At 49.2% G+C, this 17,587-nt stretch overlaps 1 protein-coding gene across 5 annotated transcripts in view; it reads left to right on the top strand.

Annotated features, from left to right (window-relative positions):
• LOC137347801 (discoidin domain-containing receptor 2-like) overlaps nt 1-15,717 on the top strand; it is a 119,236-nt gene extending 103,519 nt beyond the window's left edge. For 4 of the 5 annotated variants that reach the window (XM_068012781.1, XM_068012782.1, XM_068012785.1 and 1 more), the window contains exons 8-17: nt 275-530; nt 971-1,180; nt 1,678-1,835; nt 2,146-2,338; nt 6,950-7,194; nt 8,346-8,470; nt 8,921-9,118; nt 11,286-11,520; nt 12,028-12,177; nt 12,768-15,717. In XM_068012781.1, the coding sequence (XP_067868882.1) occupies nt 275-530; nt 971-1,180; nt 1,678-1,835; nt 2,146-2,338; nt 6,950-7,194; nt 8,346-8,470; nt 8,921-9,118; nt 11,286-11,520; nt 12,028-12,177; nt 12,768-12,908 (1,911 nt within the window). In that variant the 3' untranslated portion in view covers nt 12,909-15,717. The remainder of the gene's footprint in view (nt 1-274; nt 531-970; nt 1,181-1,677; nt 1,836-2,145; nt 2,339-6,949; nt 7,195-8,345; nt 8,471-8,920; nt 9,119-11,285; nt 11,521-12,027; nt 12,178-12,767) is intronic. The other variant, XM_068012786.1, reaches the window with a different exon arrangement.
• The last annotated feature ends 1,870 nt before the right edge of the window (nt 15,718-17,587 follow it).

Here is a 17,587-nt window from a genome sequence, read left to right as displayed (position 1 = left end):
TCCTTCTCCCTCCCCCCCCCACTCCTTCTCCCTCCCCCCCCCCCACTCCTTCTCCCTCCCCCCCCACCTCCTCCTTCTCCCTCCCCCCCCACTCCTTCTCCCTCCCCCCCCCACTCCTTCTCCTCCCCCCCCCACTCCTTCTCCCTCCCCCCCCCACTCCTTCTCCCTCCCCCCCCCACTCCTTCTCCCTCTTCTCCCCCCCCCTCCCCTACTCCTCTCTCTCCCCTACTCCTCTCTCTCCCTATGCTCCTGACTGCCTCCATCTCTCCCACAGGTACACTGTAATAATCTGTACACTAGGTCAGTGAAGATTTTCCAACAAGTCGAGTGTTTCTTCAAGCAGCAGCTGGTGGCAAATTGGGAGCGGGAGTCAGTGGGCGTGACGACAGTGATGGACGACAAGAACCCGAGTGCGCGGTTTGTCATTGTGCCCCTGGGACAGCGGCTGGGTAAGGCCATTCGTTGCCGCTTCTACTTTGCAGATCGCTGGATGTTGTTCAGTGAGATTTCTTTCCAGTCAACAGTTGCAGGTAAGGACCTGAAACCACCCAATCAGGGGCCCGAGTGTAAGTTGTGTGGGCAGTTAATATGTGGCTCATCATTTATCTCTGCTCCCACTCTCATAGGAACATGACAGGGTGCCTTTAAATAAGCAGATCTGGGCCCAGTGATGTCATTGGAACTTGATCTGCAATTTTAATCTGGGAGGGAGGAAGGGAGTCTCGGGGACCAGTGGGGAGGGGCCTGGGGACCGGGGTGTGGCAGTGCCGGGTTGCCGGGGAGGGTGCCAGGCAGCGGGGTTGTGGGAAGGTGCCGAAGGTGGGGGGAGGTGTTGGGGGTAGGTGCTGGGACGCCAGGGGTAGCGATGTGATTCTGTGGAGGTTAGGTCTCCCCAGCCCTGACTTCATGATTATTTTGCTCGAAGCTGTGCAATGTTGGAGTTTTAATTTGATCTTTCACCCTTTGACAGACTTTGTGGGAACGAATCCTTTGATGGAATATCCTCAGCCTTCCTGGAGCGAGGACAGTTCCCAAATCCCAGCCGATCCCAGTACTCCGAGGCTGAATGCAGGCCTGGGCCTGGGCTTGGGGCCCAGCCCTGCACCAACACTGACCCTGACAGGCACCACCAGCACCACACTGACCAACACTGCCACCAGCCTCATTACTCTGATCCTTGGTAAAGAGCTTCTGAAGTTTGCAACATTCAGTCATTGCTGTCTGTCTGTTCTTTCTGTCCCTCCCCCGCTCACTGTCTGCTCTCTCTGCCCCTCCCCCGCACATCATCTGCCCTCTCTGACCCTCCCCCCGCTCACTGTCTGCTCTCTCTGCCCCTCCCCCGCACATCATCTGCCCTTTCTGACCCTCCCCCGCTCACTATCTGCTCTCTCTGCCCCTCCCCTGCACGTTGTCTGCTCTCTCTGCCCCTCCCCCACATATCGTCTGCTCTCTGTGCACCCCCCCCCCCCCCCCCCTCCCCTGCTCAAAGTCTGATTTTCTCCCCCTGCCACCCCCCTCACTGTCTGCTCTCTCTGCTCGCTGACTGCACTTGAGTGGATGTGTGTGCAGGACTGTTTCTGCCTCTCTCTCTCTCGGCAGTACTGGGGATGGTTATTGTTCTGTGTCACTCACTCTGTTCACTGCTCTACCCATCTCTCTCTCTTTCTGTCCCTCCAGGCAGCACCCCTTCTCCCACCATCATCAGACCCATGAACAAGGCCGAGGACAGCAACACTTCCATCCTGATTGGCTGTTTGGTGACCATCATCCTCCTCCTCCTTCTCCTCATCATCGTCATCCTGTGGAGGCAGCACTGGAAGAGGATCCTCCAGAAGGTGTGTGTCCCTTTAACAACAACCCCCCATCCCCCTGCCTGTGCCCCCAACCCCCTCCCTCCCCCACCCCCATCCCCTCACTGTACTACTTCCTGATGCCCTTCTCTCCCTGCGTCGTGCCTGCTGCTAAATGGACCGTTGTAGTCCCAGCTCGCAGCCCCATCACAGTGGGTGAGGAGATACACTGAGCCTCTGTGCCCCAAAACTGTGGAGGTTTCTGAACCCAGCTCTGTAATCTGTTGAGGATGGGTGGGGGGGGGGGGGGGTGTTATTATGGTTCGTGCTCTAATCTCTCTGCTTATTTGCCAAGGCTCCACGGAGAATCCTGGAGGAGGATGCCACTGTGCGCCCGTCCCTCTGCAACGACACCATCGTCATTAGCAACCAGATATTCCAGACCAACCCCACTTACGAGCGCATCTTTCCATTCGACCTAGAATATCAGGAACCTGCCAGGCTGCTGCGCAAGCTTCCAGAACTTTCTCAGAGTGCAGAGGACTCGGGTTAGTGCTGTAGTTGTTGCGGGCTGTTAGAGGTGGGGAGTTGGGTAAATGGGATGGCGCAGGTCCTTGAGCTGATCTGTTGAGCTCAGGAGGAATTGTGTCCTTCCTGTCTAGGGAATGTGTTTGAAGTTTAGTCTGTAATGAAGAGGGCTGCACATTGTTTCCCCTCCAGGGTAAGGGCTCAACTTCTGTTTCATCATTGCTGGTCAAAATCCTGGAACTCCCTCCCTAACAGCACTGTGTGGGTGTACCTACACCACATGGACTGCAGTGGATCAGGAAGTTGGCTCACTCCCATCTTCTCCAGGGCAATTAGGGATGGATAATAAATGGTGGCCTTGCCAACAATGCTCACATCCCAAGAATTTGCAGCATTCTGTGGCCTGGGCTAAGATTTATGTATTCTTTTAAACCCATTTCCAGTTCGACCCTCAGTGTCTCCTTTAATGTGGTTCTTAATTCCCCCTTTTAATTGTATAATCTGAAGTTCAACCTTGAAAACTGCACAGTGTGTGTGAAGGATGCATATTCTTGAGGGAATGATGACATGATAGGTGACGTAGCTCACTACATTCTTCACATTCTTTAAACTCACAATGTCTAAACATGGGTATTTATCTTTCTCGAAAGTAATCAGATAGACTTTGACACGGTGTAACATTAGTTTATTAGGGCAAGTGACCAAAAGCTTGGTCGTTGAGGTAGGTTTTAAGGAGTGTTTTAAAGGAGGAGCGAGAGGCTGAGAGATTTAGGGATGGAATTCCATTGCTTAGGGCAGCTGAAGGTGCAGCCGTCAATGGTGGAATGAAGGAAATTGGGATAGACAGGCAATAAGAATTGGAGAAACGCAAAGATCTCAAAGGAGGAGGTGTTAGGCGTCTTGAAAACCATTAAGGTAGATAAGTCCCCAGCACCTGATGGGCTCTACCCCAGAATACTGAGGGAAGCAAGGGAAGAAATTGCTGGGGCCTTGACAGAAATCTTTGTATCCTCATTGGCTACAGGTGAGGACCCAGAGGACTGGAGAATAGCCAATGTTGTTCCTTTGTTTAAGAAGAGTAACAAGGATAATCCAGGAAATTACAGGCCGGTGAGCCTTACGTCAGCGGTAGGGAAATTATTGGAGAGGATTCTTCAGCTCAGGATTTACTCCCATTTGGAAACAAATGGACTTATTAGCGAGAGGCAGCATGGTTTTGTGAAGGGGAGGTCGTGTCCCACTAACTTGATCGAGTTTTTTGAGGAAGTGACGAAGATGATTGATGAAGGAAGGGCACTGGATGTTGTCTACATGGACTTCAGTAAAGCCTTTGACAATGTCCCTCATGGCAGACTGGTACAAAAGGTGAAGTCACACGGGATCAGAGGTGAGCTGGCAAGATGGATACAGAAAAGGGCTCGGTCATAGAAGACAGAGGGTAGCAGTGGATGGGTGCTTTTCTGAATGGAGGGATGTGACTAGTGGTGTTCCGCAGGGATCAGTGCTGGGACCTTTGCTGTTTGTAGTATATATAAATGATTTGGAGGAAAATGTAGCTGGTCTGATTAGCAAATTTGCGGATGACACAAAGGTTGGTGGAGTTGCGGATAGTGATGAGGATTGTCAGAGGATACAGCAGGATATAGATCGGTTGGAGACTTGGGCGGAGAAATGGCAGATGGAGTTTAATCCGGACAAATGTGAGGTAATGTATTTTGGAAGGTCTAATACAGGTGGGAAGTATACAGTAAATGGCAGAACCCTTAGGAGTATTGACAGGCAGAGAGATCTGGGCATACAGGTCCACAGATCACTGAAGAGGTTTACCAGGATGTTATTAACTAACATTAACTATGAGGAGAGGTTGGATAAACTTGGATTGTTTTCACTGGAACGGCAGAGGTGGAGGGGCGACATGATAGAGGTTTACAAAGTTATGAGCGGCATGGACAGAGTGGATAGTCAGAAGCTTTTTCCCAGGGTGGAAGAGTCAGTTACTAGGGGACATAGGTTTAAGGTGCAAGGGGCAAAGTTTAGAGGGGATGTGCGAGGCAATTTTTTTTTTACACAGTGGGTGGTGAGTGCCTGGAATTTGCTGCCGGGGGAGGTGGTGGAAGCAGGTACGATAGCGACGTTTAAGAGGCATCTTGACAAATACATGAATAGGATGGGAATAGAGGGATACGGTCCCCGGAAGTGCAGAAGGTTTTAGTTTAGACAGGCATCATGATTGGCACAGGCTTGGAGGGCCGAATGGCCTGTTCCTGTGCTGTACTGTTCTTTGTTCTTTGGTTGTGGTGCTGGAGGAAGTTATGGAGATAGAGAGACAAGCTCATGGAGGGACAAAGCAGCCCGCTTGATTAGCACCCCATCTACAAACATTCACTCCCTCCACCACCAACGCACAATGGCAGCAATGTGTACCATCTACAAGATGCGCTGCAGCAACGCACCCAGGCTCCTTAGACAGCACCTTCCAAACCGCGACCTCTACCAACTAGGAGGACAAGTGCAGCAAATGCATGGGAACACCACCACCTGAAAGTTCCCCTCCGAGTCACACACCATCCTAACTTGGAACTATATCGCCGTTCCTTCACTGTTGCTGGGTCAAAATCCTGGAACTCCCTTCCTAACAGCACTGTGGGTGTACCTACCCCACATGGACTGCAGCGGTTCAAGAAGGCAGCTCATCACCACCTTCTCAAGGACAATTAGGGATGGGCAATAAATGCTGGCCTAGCCAGCGACGCCCACATCCCATGAATGAATAGGAAGAGAATTTTAAAATCAAGGCATTGCTGGGTTGGGAGTCAGTGTCGATCAGTAAACACGGGAGTGATGGGTGAACAGGTCTTGGTCTAAGTTAGGATACAGGTAGTAGTGATTTGGATGAGTTGCAGTGTTACAGAAGGGCTCTGTTAGCTCAGTTGGCTCGATGGCTAGAGTGTGGTGCAGTATAATGCTAACAGCATGGGTTTAATCCCCGTATAGGCTGAGTTATTCTTGGGGCCTGCCTCCTTGCCTTGCCCATAGTAATGTCATGGCATGAGTCATGATTAACAACCCCCGGACAATGAGGATCCTACATGGAAGGAGGGGGGGAGAGAGAGAGAGAGGGAGGTGTTATGGAGGGTGGAAGCTGAGACACCAGGCAGGAGAGCATTTGAATTATCGGGTGAAGATTAAAGGTAAAGCTCGGATCGTATATTGCTCAACTAAATGGAGTAGGGAAAAATAGTGATAGGTGGAAGTCAGAAGTGTAGAACTATCTCATACCAGCAAACCCCCCCACTCTCCTCCACCAACACAAGCTCTCAATCTCAAGAGTGCCCCTCAAACAGGTCTGTTCCAGATTGTGAGGATAGGTGAGTGACCCAAGCCTGTGGAATGGTAGATGGAAAATCAGGTCTTGTGAACAGATGCAGGAAGTGTATTTGTACTGGATCAAAGCCCCTGGATAAATGGCAGTACCCAGCATGTGCTGGGTGCCAGAGAAGATCATGGAAATCAAAAAGTGGAGCCTTAATTACAGTCAGCTTTGGCTCACTGGTAACACTCTCACCTCTCAGTCAGAAGTTCCACTCCAGACACAAAATCCAAGCTGTTTCTAGAAATAAAGAAGAGGAGCAAGGGAACCAATATTTGCTCTTCAACCAACATCATTAAAAATAGATTAACTGGTCATTATCTCATTGCTGTTTGTGGATTCGTGCAGTGTGCAAATTAGATATCCCTTTTCCTACAACGACTGTGAAAGGTGCCATCGAAATGCAATTCCTCTCTTTCTATTTCTTTGTTTCTGCTTTAGTTTGCAGGAGGGAAGGAAAGCTAAGTGAAGAGAGATGCTTCATGGGTTTGAGGTCCTGGAAGAGACTAAGAATAGGAAATGATAGAGTGAATTGTGATTTCAACGCAGCAAGGAAACAGGGAGAGATAGACTTTGTTGGAGTTTGGGAGGAATTTAGAGAGAAATGTTCAGAGAACTCTATAGCAGAATGTCAGCTAAGGCTTGGCGAAAATCTTGACACTTTACCGATTCTCAGGGATGAGGAGGGCGCCGCGGAGGCTCAGAATAGTATCAGCCGTTTAAAGGCTTTCTTGTTCAATATCCTGAGGGCACACTATCGGAAATAAAGAGATCAGGGCATGTGTAAACACCAAAATGTAACATTGTAACTGTAACTGAGCCTTGCATGGACCAATTCAGCAGCTGAATTGGTTCTCACTTGCTGATCCAGGATTTCTGGAATGGGTTAATCTCCTTGTAGGTGCCCAGTACAATTAGCCCAAGGTCAGAAATAAGAAAATAAAAGCAAAATACTGCAGATGCTGGAAATCTGAAATAAAAACAAAAAAATGCTGGAAATACTCAGCAGGTCTGACAGCATCTGTGGAGAGAGAAGCAGAGTCGATTCAGTGTATCACAACCCGTCCCCCACACCCTAACTCTCCCATTGAGGCTCAATAACAGCTTGGAGAAGGGGAGGGTTGGCTATGGTTAACTGGAGGGAGGGCATTTGTGAGCGAGCTGTGAATGATGGAGGAGGAAGGTGGGAAACTTGTAACTCAGCATGTTTCATGGAAGGCCATCCCTCTGGAATGCTAACTGTCCCGTGTCCTCTTCCCAGTATGCAGCGGGGACTACGCAGAACCTGATCTAACGAAAGCCACTCCGCACCAGGGTTTCCAGAGCAATGTTCCACATTATGCAGAGGCTGATATAGTCAGCCTGCAGGGTGTGACTGGGAACAGCACGTATGCAGTTCCTGCCCTGACTGTGGACTCCCTCATCAAGATGGAGCTGGCCGTGGAGGAGATCTCCCAACATCAGTTGCGCTTCAAGGAGAAGCTGGGGGAGGGGCAGTTCGGGGAGGTGAGTGGCTTTTTTAACACAGCCCATAGACCTGGCTTCTGCCCACAATGTGTCACCTGCCCACAATGAGTTCCTGGCACTGAGAAGCCATTATGAGACTCTGCCTTTAGGCAGAGTGGAGCATCTAAGTTACTGGGAGTGAGTGTATGAGGGTTACTGGGACAGGGGTCAGTCGGGGGGCAGTGAGGGTCAGTTGGTGGGGAGTGAGGGTAAGTTGGGGAGGATGTGAGGGTTAGTTGGGGTGAGTGAGGGTGTGAGCGTTAGTCTGGGGGGGGGCGAGTGAGTGTTAGTCACGGGGTGTGAGGGTGTGAGGGTTCGTCGGGGGGTAGGGGAGGGTGTGACAGATGCGGGGGAGGGGAGAGGAGGATGTGACATTCGGTGTGGGAGGGGAGGGTGTGACAGTCGGGGGGGGAGGGGAGGGCGTGACGGTCACCGGGGGAGGGGAGGGCGGGACTGTGGTAAGTGGGGAGGCTGTGACAGTTGGTGGGGGAAGGGAGGTTGTGACAGTCGCGGGGGGAGAGGAAGGAGTGACAGTCGGGTGGGCTGGGGAGGGTGTGACAGTCGGGGGGTGAGGTGGGTGTGGCAGATGGGGGGTGGAGGGTGTGTGACAGTCGGGGGGAGGGTGTGACAGATGGGGGTGGGGAGGGGAGGGTGGGACATTCAGGAGAGAGGGTGTGACAGTCGGGGCGTGGGAGCGGATGTTTTGACAGTTGGGGGGAGGAGAGGGTTTGAGAGTCCGTGGGGGAGGGGAGAGTGAGACAATTGGAGGGGAGGGTGTGACAGTTGGGGGGGAGAGGAGGGTGCGACAGGAGGGGAGGGTGTGACAGTCGGGGGCAAAGCAGAGGGCGTGGCAGTCGGGAGGGGATCGGAGGATTTGACAGTTGGGGGGAGGGTGTGAGAGTCCGTGAGGGAGGGGAGGGTCGGACATTCAGGGGGGAGGGTGTGACAGTCGGAGGGTGGGTGTGACAGTTGGGGGGAGCGGAGGATGTGACAGTCGGCTGGGGGTGGGGGGGGGCGGGGGTGCGAGAGTTGGGTGGGGGGTGGGGAGGGTGTGACAGTTGGGGGGAGGGTGTGAGAGTCCGTGGGGGAGGGGAGGGTGTGACAGTCAGGAGTTGTGACACTGAGTAACGAAGCCTGTGCTCCATCTCCAGGTTCACCTTTGTGAGGCAGTGAGTCCACACAAGTTCCTGCAACCTGAGCTTCTCTTCAACACTGGACACAGGCCGGTTTTAGTGGCTGTGAAGATGCTGAGGTCGGATGCCACAACGAACGCCAGGTACCCGCTGCCCACTCCTCAGCCTGCCTTGTGTCGGAATTGGCTCAGAAATCGGAGGATGGTGGGTGGAGGGGTGGGGAAGGGAGGGACAGCCAGCTGATCCCTGTCTGGTGGGGAGGCTGGGGCTGAGGTGCAGATTGAAACGACTGGGGCTTGGGACCTGAGGATTCGTTCCAGATGGAGAAACCCGTGCTCTGGAATTTCCCCGAGACTCCAGAAACCGTAACTGTCAGGATTGCAAGCACCCATGACATGCTGCGAATGGCTTACTACAGTGACATGCGGTCAGGACATTTGTCTCAAGCAGCCGTCCCTGCACAGCTTGCAGCTGGAATGACCAAGGAAACAGACACGGTGCTGGCAGGGGACAGCATGGTGGATTGTGTCCTGCTGTATCGGAAGCATGGATACGAGTGCTCTCAGTTATAACCCCCTGTGCTTCCTTTCCAGGAATAACTTCCTCAAAGAGGTGAAGATTATGTCACGGCTGAAGGATCCAAATATTATCCGGCTTCTGGGAGTCTGTATCCGTGATGACCCGCTCTGCATGGTCACTGAGTACATGGAGAACGGGGACCTCAACCAGTTCCTGTTCCAGCGGGAGCTGGAGAACCACTTCACCCTGGCAAACAACATCCCTAGCGTCAGGTAGGAGGCAGCAACCAGGGAGAGGCACAGTCCTGAGGTAATGGGTGGTGCATCTCTGTAGCACCTTTCACATCCTCAGGATTTTGCAAAGCATTTCACAGCCAATTAAATATTTTTTAAGTGTCGCAATGTAGGAAACATGAGAACCAATTTGCACAGAGCAAAATCACAAGAGTGTGAGCAATGCCCAATTAATCTGTCTTCTAGTGACATTGGTTAATGGTTAAATATTGGCTAGGACTTCCCTACTCCTCTTCAAAATAGTGCCGTGGAATCTTTTCTATCCACCCGAGAGGGCAGATAGGGCCTCGATTTAATGTCTCATCTAAAAACATAAGAAATAGGAGCAGGAGTAGGCCATTCGGCCCCTCAAGCCTATCCTGCCATTCAGTAAGATCATGGCTGATCTGCCCCAGATCTCAACTCCTCTTTCGTGCCAGCTCCTCATAGCCCTCAACTGTCCGATATTTCAAAAATCTGTCTACCTCCTCTTTAAATACTTTCACTGATCTAGCCTCTCAACTCTCTGGGGTAGAGAATTCCAGACACTCACTACCCTCTGAGAGAAGAAATTCCATCGCATCTCAGTTTTAAATGAGTCCCCTTATTCTGTAACTATGTCCCCTATTTCGAGATTCCCCCACTAGTGGAAACATCTTCTCAACACCTACCCTGTCAAGCCCCCCCAGAATCCTGGACGTTTCAATAAGATCACCCCTCATTCTTCTAAACTCTAATGAATAAAAGCCTAACCTGTTTAGCTGTTCTTGATAAGTGAACCCCTTCGTCTCAGGAATCAGCCTAGTGAATCTCTTTTGAACTGCCTGTTAAATACGGGGACCAAAACTGTACACAGTACTCCAGATGTGGCCTCACCAACACCCTGTACAGTTGTAACAAGACTTCCCTATTTTTAAACTCCAACCTCCTAGCAATAAATGCCAAAATTCCATTTGCCTTCTTAATTACTTGCTGCAGCTGCATGCTAACTTTTTGTGTTTCATGCACAAGAACACTCGGGTCCCTCTGTGCTGCACTTCTTTGGAGTCTCTCTATTTAAATAATAGTCTGCCTTTTGATTCTTCCTACCAAAGTGCATGACCTCGCACGTTCCTACATTAAACTCCATCTGCCAAGTTTTTGCCCACTCGCTCAACCTATCTATATCCACTTGCAGATTCCTTATGTCGTCATCACAACATGCCCTCCCACCTATTTATGTATCATCAGCAAATTTGGATATATTACACTCTTTCCCCCTCCAAGTCATTAATATAGATAGTAAATAATTGATAATTAAATAAAAAATAATTAAAAAATCTGAACCATGATGCAGCACTCCTTCAGTACTGCACTGAAGTATCATCCTGGATCGTGTGCTCAAAGATCTGAAGTGGGACCTGAGCCCATGACTTTCTGACTTGGAGGCTAGAGAGCTATCCAGTGGGTGTGAGACCAGGAAGCCTGCTACTTGGCCCTTGCATTGAATGCTGATGCTACAGGGACTGTAAGGATAGCCGCATATGATTTATTTAGCAGAAACGTACAGAATTATTTAATGCATATTATATAATGTATTGTGCAATGCTATTATAGAGTTAAAACACACTGCAGAAAAACATGCAGATGTACTAGCCAGGCTTCTATCCAAGCAAGTGGTGGGGGAGTATGTTGACTGCTGAATGGATTCCAGGGAATACCTTTCATTTCTGCTGAAGATTGGAAGAGATGAGATGAGGGATTAAAGCACAACAAATGGTAACAGCTAATAGCAGCTGCATTGAGCATCGACACAGGGAAGCAGTAATGTCATATTGTACCCACATTTAAACCTATAAAACTACAACAGGCTGAAGCTCCTGGCAATTTCCCTCTACTCCTTCTGAGACTAGTGTGAGCAGTCAAGACATTTTGCAATCAACTGATGAAGAATCACTTGTGTGTGAGTTATAAGAAAAATTATTAACCAGGCATTTTCTGTTTTTCCTAGTGCTCAAGCTTATAAGATAATATTAACCTTTTACCTATAATACCCTGTGTAAGGACAGTGGGATATATGACAATATCCTATATAAACCCAACAGTGAGGCAGCCCTGGCAGCTCTGTGGTTCTTGGCTGGCTCTGTGCCCTGTCAGTCTGTTCATTGTTTACTCTTCCCTCCCTCAGCTACCGCTGCCTCCTGCACATGATGACCCAGGTGGCCTCAGGCATGAAGTACCTCTCCTCGCTCAACGTCGTGCACCGGGACCTGGCAACGCGTAACTGCCTGGTGGGGAACCGCTGCACCATCAAGATAGCAGACTTCGGCATGAGCCGCAACCTGTACAGTGGCGACTACTACCGGATCCAGGGCCGTGCCGTGTTGCCCATCCGCTGGATGGCCTGGGAGAGCATTCTGCTGGTGAGTGCCAGCACTGTAATCAGCTGTACCCACTCTCCATCCTGAATTGACAACAATGACTTGCAGTTAAGTGGTGCCCTTAACAAAGAAAAATGTCCCCAAGTGCTTCACAGGAGTGTAATCAGACACAAATTGACATTAAGCTAACAGCAGGGATATTATTATAGGTGACAAAAACCTTGGTCAAAGTGGAAGCTTTTAAGGAAAGAGAGGTAGAGAGGAAAGGAGGTTTAGCAAGGGAATTGCAGAGTTTAGGACCCAGGCAGCTGAAGGCACAGCCACCAATGGTGGGGCAGAAGAGAGTGGGCAATAGACAAGAGGCCAAAATTGGAGGGGCACAGAGATTTGAAAACAAGGATGAGAATTTTAAGTTCGAGGCGCAGTCAGACCGAGAGCCAGGAGTGTGTGTATGTGTGTGGGGGCAAGAGAACGGAGGGGTTTGTGATGGGGGAGTGGTATCTTGTATGTTGACAGGACTGACATTGTGCCAAGTGCGTGTCATTGCAGGGAAAATTCACCACAGCCAGCGATGTCTGGGCTTTCGGAGTAACACTTTGGGAGATGTTCACCTTCTGCAAGGAGCAGCCTTACTCTCAGCAGTCTGACGAGCAGATCATTGAGAATACAGGAGAATTCTTCCGTAATCAAGGGCGGCAGGTAAGTAAAACTGGGAAGCAGCCTCAGGTACTGGCCCCCTTTGCACTTACCTGTATCTGAAAAAAGAAAAAATCCTTGCATGTCTTTGGAGCATTTCACAACCTTAGGATGTCCCAAAGTGCTTTACAGCCAATGAAGTGCTTTCAAAATGCAGTTCACTGCTGCAATGTAGGAAATGTGGCAGCCAATTTGCACACAGCAAGATCCCACAAACAGCAATGCGATAATGACCAGATAATCAGTTTCAGTGATATTGATTGAGGGATAAATATTGGTCAGGTCATCAGGGAGAACTCCCCTACCCTTCTTGGAATAGTGCCATGGGATCTTTTACATCCACCCGAGGGGACAGATGAGGCCTTAGTTTAACACCTCATCTGAAAGACAGAACATCCGACAGTGCAGCACTCCCTCAGTACTGCACTGGTCACCCGATATGCGCAGCTTCCTTCCCCAACTCCTCACAGATATAGCCATGGTTGATACTCGTTTAGTGTGGATGGTCACTGTCAGATACTGTGAGGCAGGGAGGCAAGGACTTCTTGGGCCACTATGCATTTCTTACAATTCTGTTGTCTCTTCCTCTGCAGATCTATCTGTCACAGCCAACAGTGTGTCCGAAACAGATCTTTGATTTAATGGTCAGCTGCTGGAGTAGAGACATCAAGGACAGACCCAGCTTTGAGCAGATCCACCACTTCCTCCAGCAGCAGTTGGTCAATGCGGCCTAGCGTTTGCACATTGGGACAGGCCTTCGTCTCTTTGCTGATGTGATGGTTGCTGCCATTGTGCCATGCTTCTGTATGCCAATGAACAACTCAGCCTCTTGGCCTTACCGCCATCGCTGCTGTACGATTGGCCCGTGGTGGCTGAACGTGTGATGAGCTCATTCTTCTGCGCACTTCCACCTCATGCCTCTCCAATCACGTCACTTCTGGTCTGATGACATCACTTCCTGGTGATCAGGTCTGCTGGTCCATGATAGCTCCTCTCTGTGGGGACACCCAAAGGACCAGGCGTCAGGGGCAAGTCGCTGTTGGAGTCAGTTGGCAAGCGACTGCACTATGAGGCGGCTTCCAGTGTTCTGAGAAAGCAGGAGAGGCTGAAGCTGGGAGAGCCTGCAGTAGGCCGAGACTTGCACAAGGCCAAAGCTTGAATACACAAGACTACTTTTCTCTATCATTCCCTGTGGCGGTTACAAGCACTGCTTTCTTTGTTTTGCCATTGCTTCCTCACACTGGAGTTACCAAACTGAACTGAATGCTAACAGCTGGGCAGAGAAGGACGGGGTGACTTGGTTGTTGCAGGTGACCTATACCTAGGAATGTAAACACTACCCCAGTAACTCTTGACATCTCCATCAGCCTAATTTTTAAGTTGGAACCGTTTGTACTTTAAATGCAGTGGACTGCTCTGCAATGAATAATGAGCCAGTCCTCCAGGAGCCGAGCGTTATCAATTGATGGACTATCTCCCTGACTGACCAACGCTTTGCTGAAACATTTGATGCATATTGCGTCTGCACTGATTTCACATTCTTTCAGCGCTGGTGGTTTAAGGTGAGCAGTTATCACAGGCTCCTGCATGCACGGGAATACTCCTGTGTGTGGAAGCTCATGAGGGAGCTGTGCAGATAGATTTCTGTTATTGGGAGGAGGGTGTTTGGGAGCTCTCCATTTCATTGAGCCCTATTCTCCAAAGAGCAGCCAAGAGCCCTGTACATGTGTGGGGGCAAACACTCAGAATGTGGGTCTGGTAGGAGCATTCAATACAGGGGTGAGGAGGGGGCTGGGTGTCTGATACCTGGGGGGAAGGGGGCTCGGAGTCTGATACTGGAGGTAGGGGGCTAGAATTCCATATGAACAGAAGAAACAGGAGCAGGAGTAGGCGATTTGGCCCCTCGAGCCTGCTTTGTCATTCCATGAGATCATGGCTCATTTGATTGTGGACTTAACTGTACTTTCCTGCCTATGCCCCGCACCCCCCCCCCAACCCTTGACTCCCTTGTAGATTAAAAATCTGTCTAACTCTGTCTTGAATATATTCAATGACCCAGACGCCACTGCTCTCTCGCCTAAAGAATTCCAAAGATTAACGACCCTCTGAGAGAAGAAATTCCTCTTTATCTCTGTCTTAAATGGGAAGCCCCTTATTTTTGAAATTGCGCTGCCTGGTTTTGGATTCCCCCATGAGAGGAAACCTCCTCTCAGCATCTATCCTGTCAAGCCCCCTCAGAATCTTTTATGCTTCAATAAGATCACCTCTCAGTCTTCTAAATGCCACTGAGTATAGGCCCAATCTGCTCAACCGTTCCTCATAAGACAACCCCTTCATCCCAGGAATCAGCCTAGTGAACCTCTGCCGAACTGCCTCCAATGCTAGTATATCCCTTCTTAAGTAAGGAGACCAAAACTGTACACAGTACTCTAGGTGTGGTCTCACCAATGCCATGTGCAGTTGTAGCAAGAGTTCCCTACTTTTATACTCCATCCCCTTTGCAATAAAGGCCAACATTCCAGTTGCCTTCCTAATTACTTGCTGTACCTGCATGCTTTTTGTGACTCCTGTACAGGACACCCAGATCCCTCTGTACCACAGCGTTCTGCAGTCTCTCTCCATTTAAATAACATTCTGCTTTCCTATTCTTCCCTGCAAAGTGGACAAACTCACAATTTCCCACATTATACTTCATCTGCCAAATTTCTGCCCACTCACTTAACCTATCTATATCTTTTTGCAGCCAATTTGTGTTCTCCTCACAACTTGCTTTCCTATCCATCTTTGTATCGTCAGCAAACTTGGCTACAACACACTCAGTCCCTTCATCCAAGTCATGAATATAGATTGTAAATAGTTGAGGCTCCAGCACTGATCCCTGTGGCACTCCACTAGTTAGTTTGCCAACCTGAAAATGCCCCATTTTTCCTGACTGTTTCCTGTTAGCCAATCCTCTATCATTACTAATATATTACCCCCTATACCATGAGCTCTTACCTTGTGTAGTAATCTTTTATGTGGCACCTGATCAAATGATTTTTGGAAATCCAAATACACTACATCTAATGGTTCCCCTTGATCAACCCTGCATCTTATATTCTCAAAGAACTCTAATAAATTTGTCATAAATGATTTCCCTTTCATAAATCCATGTTGATTCTGCCTGATTGCATTATGATTTTCTAAATGTCCTGTTACTACTTCCTTAGTAATGGATTCTAGCATTTTCCCAATTGCAAATGTTAGGCTAACTGGCCTTATAGGTTCCTGCTTTAGTTCTCCCTCCTTCCTTGAAGAGGGGCATTACATTTGTAGTTTTCCAATCTGCTGGGACCTTTCTAGAATCTGGGGAATTTTGGAAGATTACAACCAATGCATCCACTATCTCTGCAGCCGCTCCTTTTAAGACCCTCAGATGCAGGCCATCGGGTCCGGGGGACTTGTCTGTCTTTAGTCCCATTAGTTTCCCAGTACTTTTTCTCTAATTATAGTGATTGTTTTAAGTTTCTCCCTTCCCTTTGATTGAGGTTCAGTGTGTGTGGGGGGAGGGGGGGTTATTTTGGGGTTCAATGTGGGGGTTATTTTGGGGTTTCAGTTTGGGGGGGTATTTTGGGGGTTTGGTGTGGGGGGTATTTTGGGGGTTCGGTGTGGGGGTATTTTGGGGGTTCGGTGTGGGCGTATTTGGGGGTTCAGTATGTGGGGTATTTTGGGGTTCAGTATGTGGGGGGTATTTGGGGCTTCACCGTGGGGGATATTTTGAGGGTGCAGTGAGATTTTGGGGGATACTAGGTTGGAGTGTGGTTTTGTTAGATGAAATGAGGTACTGGGGAGGAGTCGCATGATCCTGGGCGAGGCTGAACTCTGGGGAAGGGGCTGGAATGAAAGGAATGTTTGTTTGTTGTCTGAGAAATAAACTCACTTTTTCATTGAAATTAATTTTAATCCTTTCTGAATTTTAATTGTTGCTGAATTTCTCAGTAACGGGCCTATTTTAACTTTGGTCTCACAGACTAGTGTGGGGTTTAAATCCTCTCAGTTCTCAGTGAAACACCATGTGAACATGGGCCCATCAACTGTCTGTGAAGGAGCCAGTGACTGTGGGTCCCACTCATGTAGTTTGAACTGTGGATTGCAAATTTCTATAGAATATGCTGTGATAGTTGAGGACAATTTCTACAGAACTCTCACTGCCTCTGATCTCCGAAGCAAATCAAATAAAAAATTAGTTTTCATCAAATCTGTGCGAGCAGTGGCTTTATTCCCCATTCAGGAATGCACAGAGTTCATCTGAGGCCTAGGTTTGTCAACAGTCTAGGATTACCCTGCAATCTCCAGGACATTGCTGTGAGCGACCCAGGAGGAAAATCATATCAGCAATAAAAAAAGTTTAAAAAAAAATTATTTGAACACTTTTGTTTGATAGCTATAAAAATATTGGATATGAGAGAAAAGTTCGACAGTCAAGAATCATCCAGTCGGGTAGTGAAGAGTCTATTCACTTTCTGATTGGCCATGGGAGGGCGGAGCACCGTGAGGGTTGACATGCCAGATGCCCAATGGCAGGGGCGGGGCGGTTGCAGGCAGAGGTCAGGTGACACCATCTCCAGGAATATGTCCAACCAAATTTGATAACTCTACAGGGGCCATGTCTACCTGTAATACTGAGCACACAAAACACCATGCTGGCTGAGGCCAGTGATAGAGCATGGCTACCTGATGGGACCCGATGACTTGTTTCGGGTTCGAGTCGGGTCGCACTTCCGGGTCCGGCATTCGGGCTCGGGTTGGGTCGGACACACTCCCAGCACCATCTCCGGTAAGTGGCTCCAATGTGAATGTACTTTTTGGACTTGAAAGGTGGTTTTGTTACAGTTTTTTTTAAGCTGGTGCAGATAAGCAACAGAGTGAAAAATGGAAGCTAGGTTAACTGATGGTCGGGCGCGGGAAAAAATGAAAGGACACGGGCCGGGTCGGACTCGGGGTCGGATGTAGTTCTGTCGGGCTCGGGTCGGGTTTCATTTGCAGACATGAGCTGGCCTTTAGTCAGTGATTCTATCTGTATGGCACAGTGCTATGTCAGCTGGTGACCTTCACCTGAGGGCCAGAAAGGATCCCAAGATAGGGTGAGAGGGGAGCTGTTTGGAGAGGTGGATATGACTCTCTCGGGAGACAGGAGCAGGTCTGTGATACAGGTCTTCAGTGTGTGAAAGGACCTGATTCCTCCTGAGTTCTGGTCAATGCAAATGGTCAAAGACTCATCAAATCTTTCAGTACAGAAGATGGCCATTGTGCCTGGGCTGGCACTTTGGTAGAGTTATCCAATTACTCTCACTGCTCTCCTCTTCCACCATAGCCCTGCAAATTTTTGCTTTATTTGTATTTCCCCAATTCCCTTTTAAAAGTTATTCTTGAA

Source organism: Heterodontus francisci, chromosome 32 (genome assembly GCF_036365525.1).
Source record: "Heterodontus francisci isolate sHetFra1 chromosome 32, sHetFra1.hap1, whole genome shotgun sequence".
Lineage (NCBI taxonomy): Eukaryota > Metazoa > Chordata > Chondrichthyes > Heterodontiformes > Heterodontidae > Heterodontus > Heterodontus francisci.
This window is presented reverse-complemented; position numbering and strand designations above follow the sequence as displayed.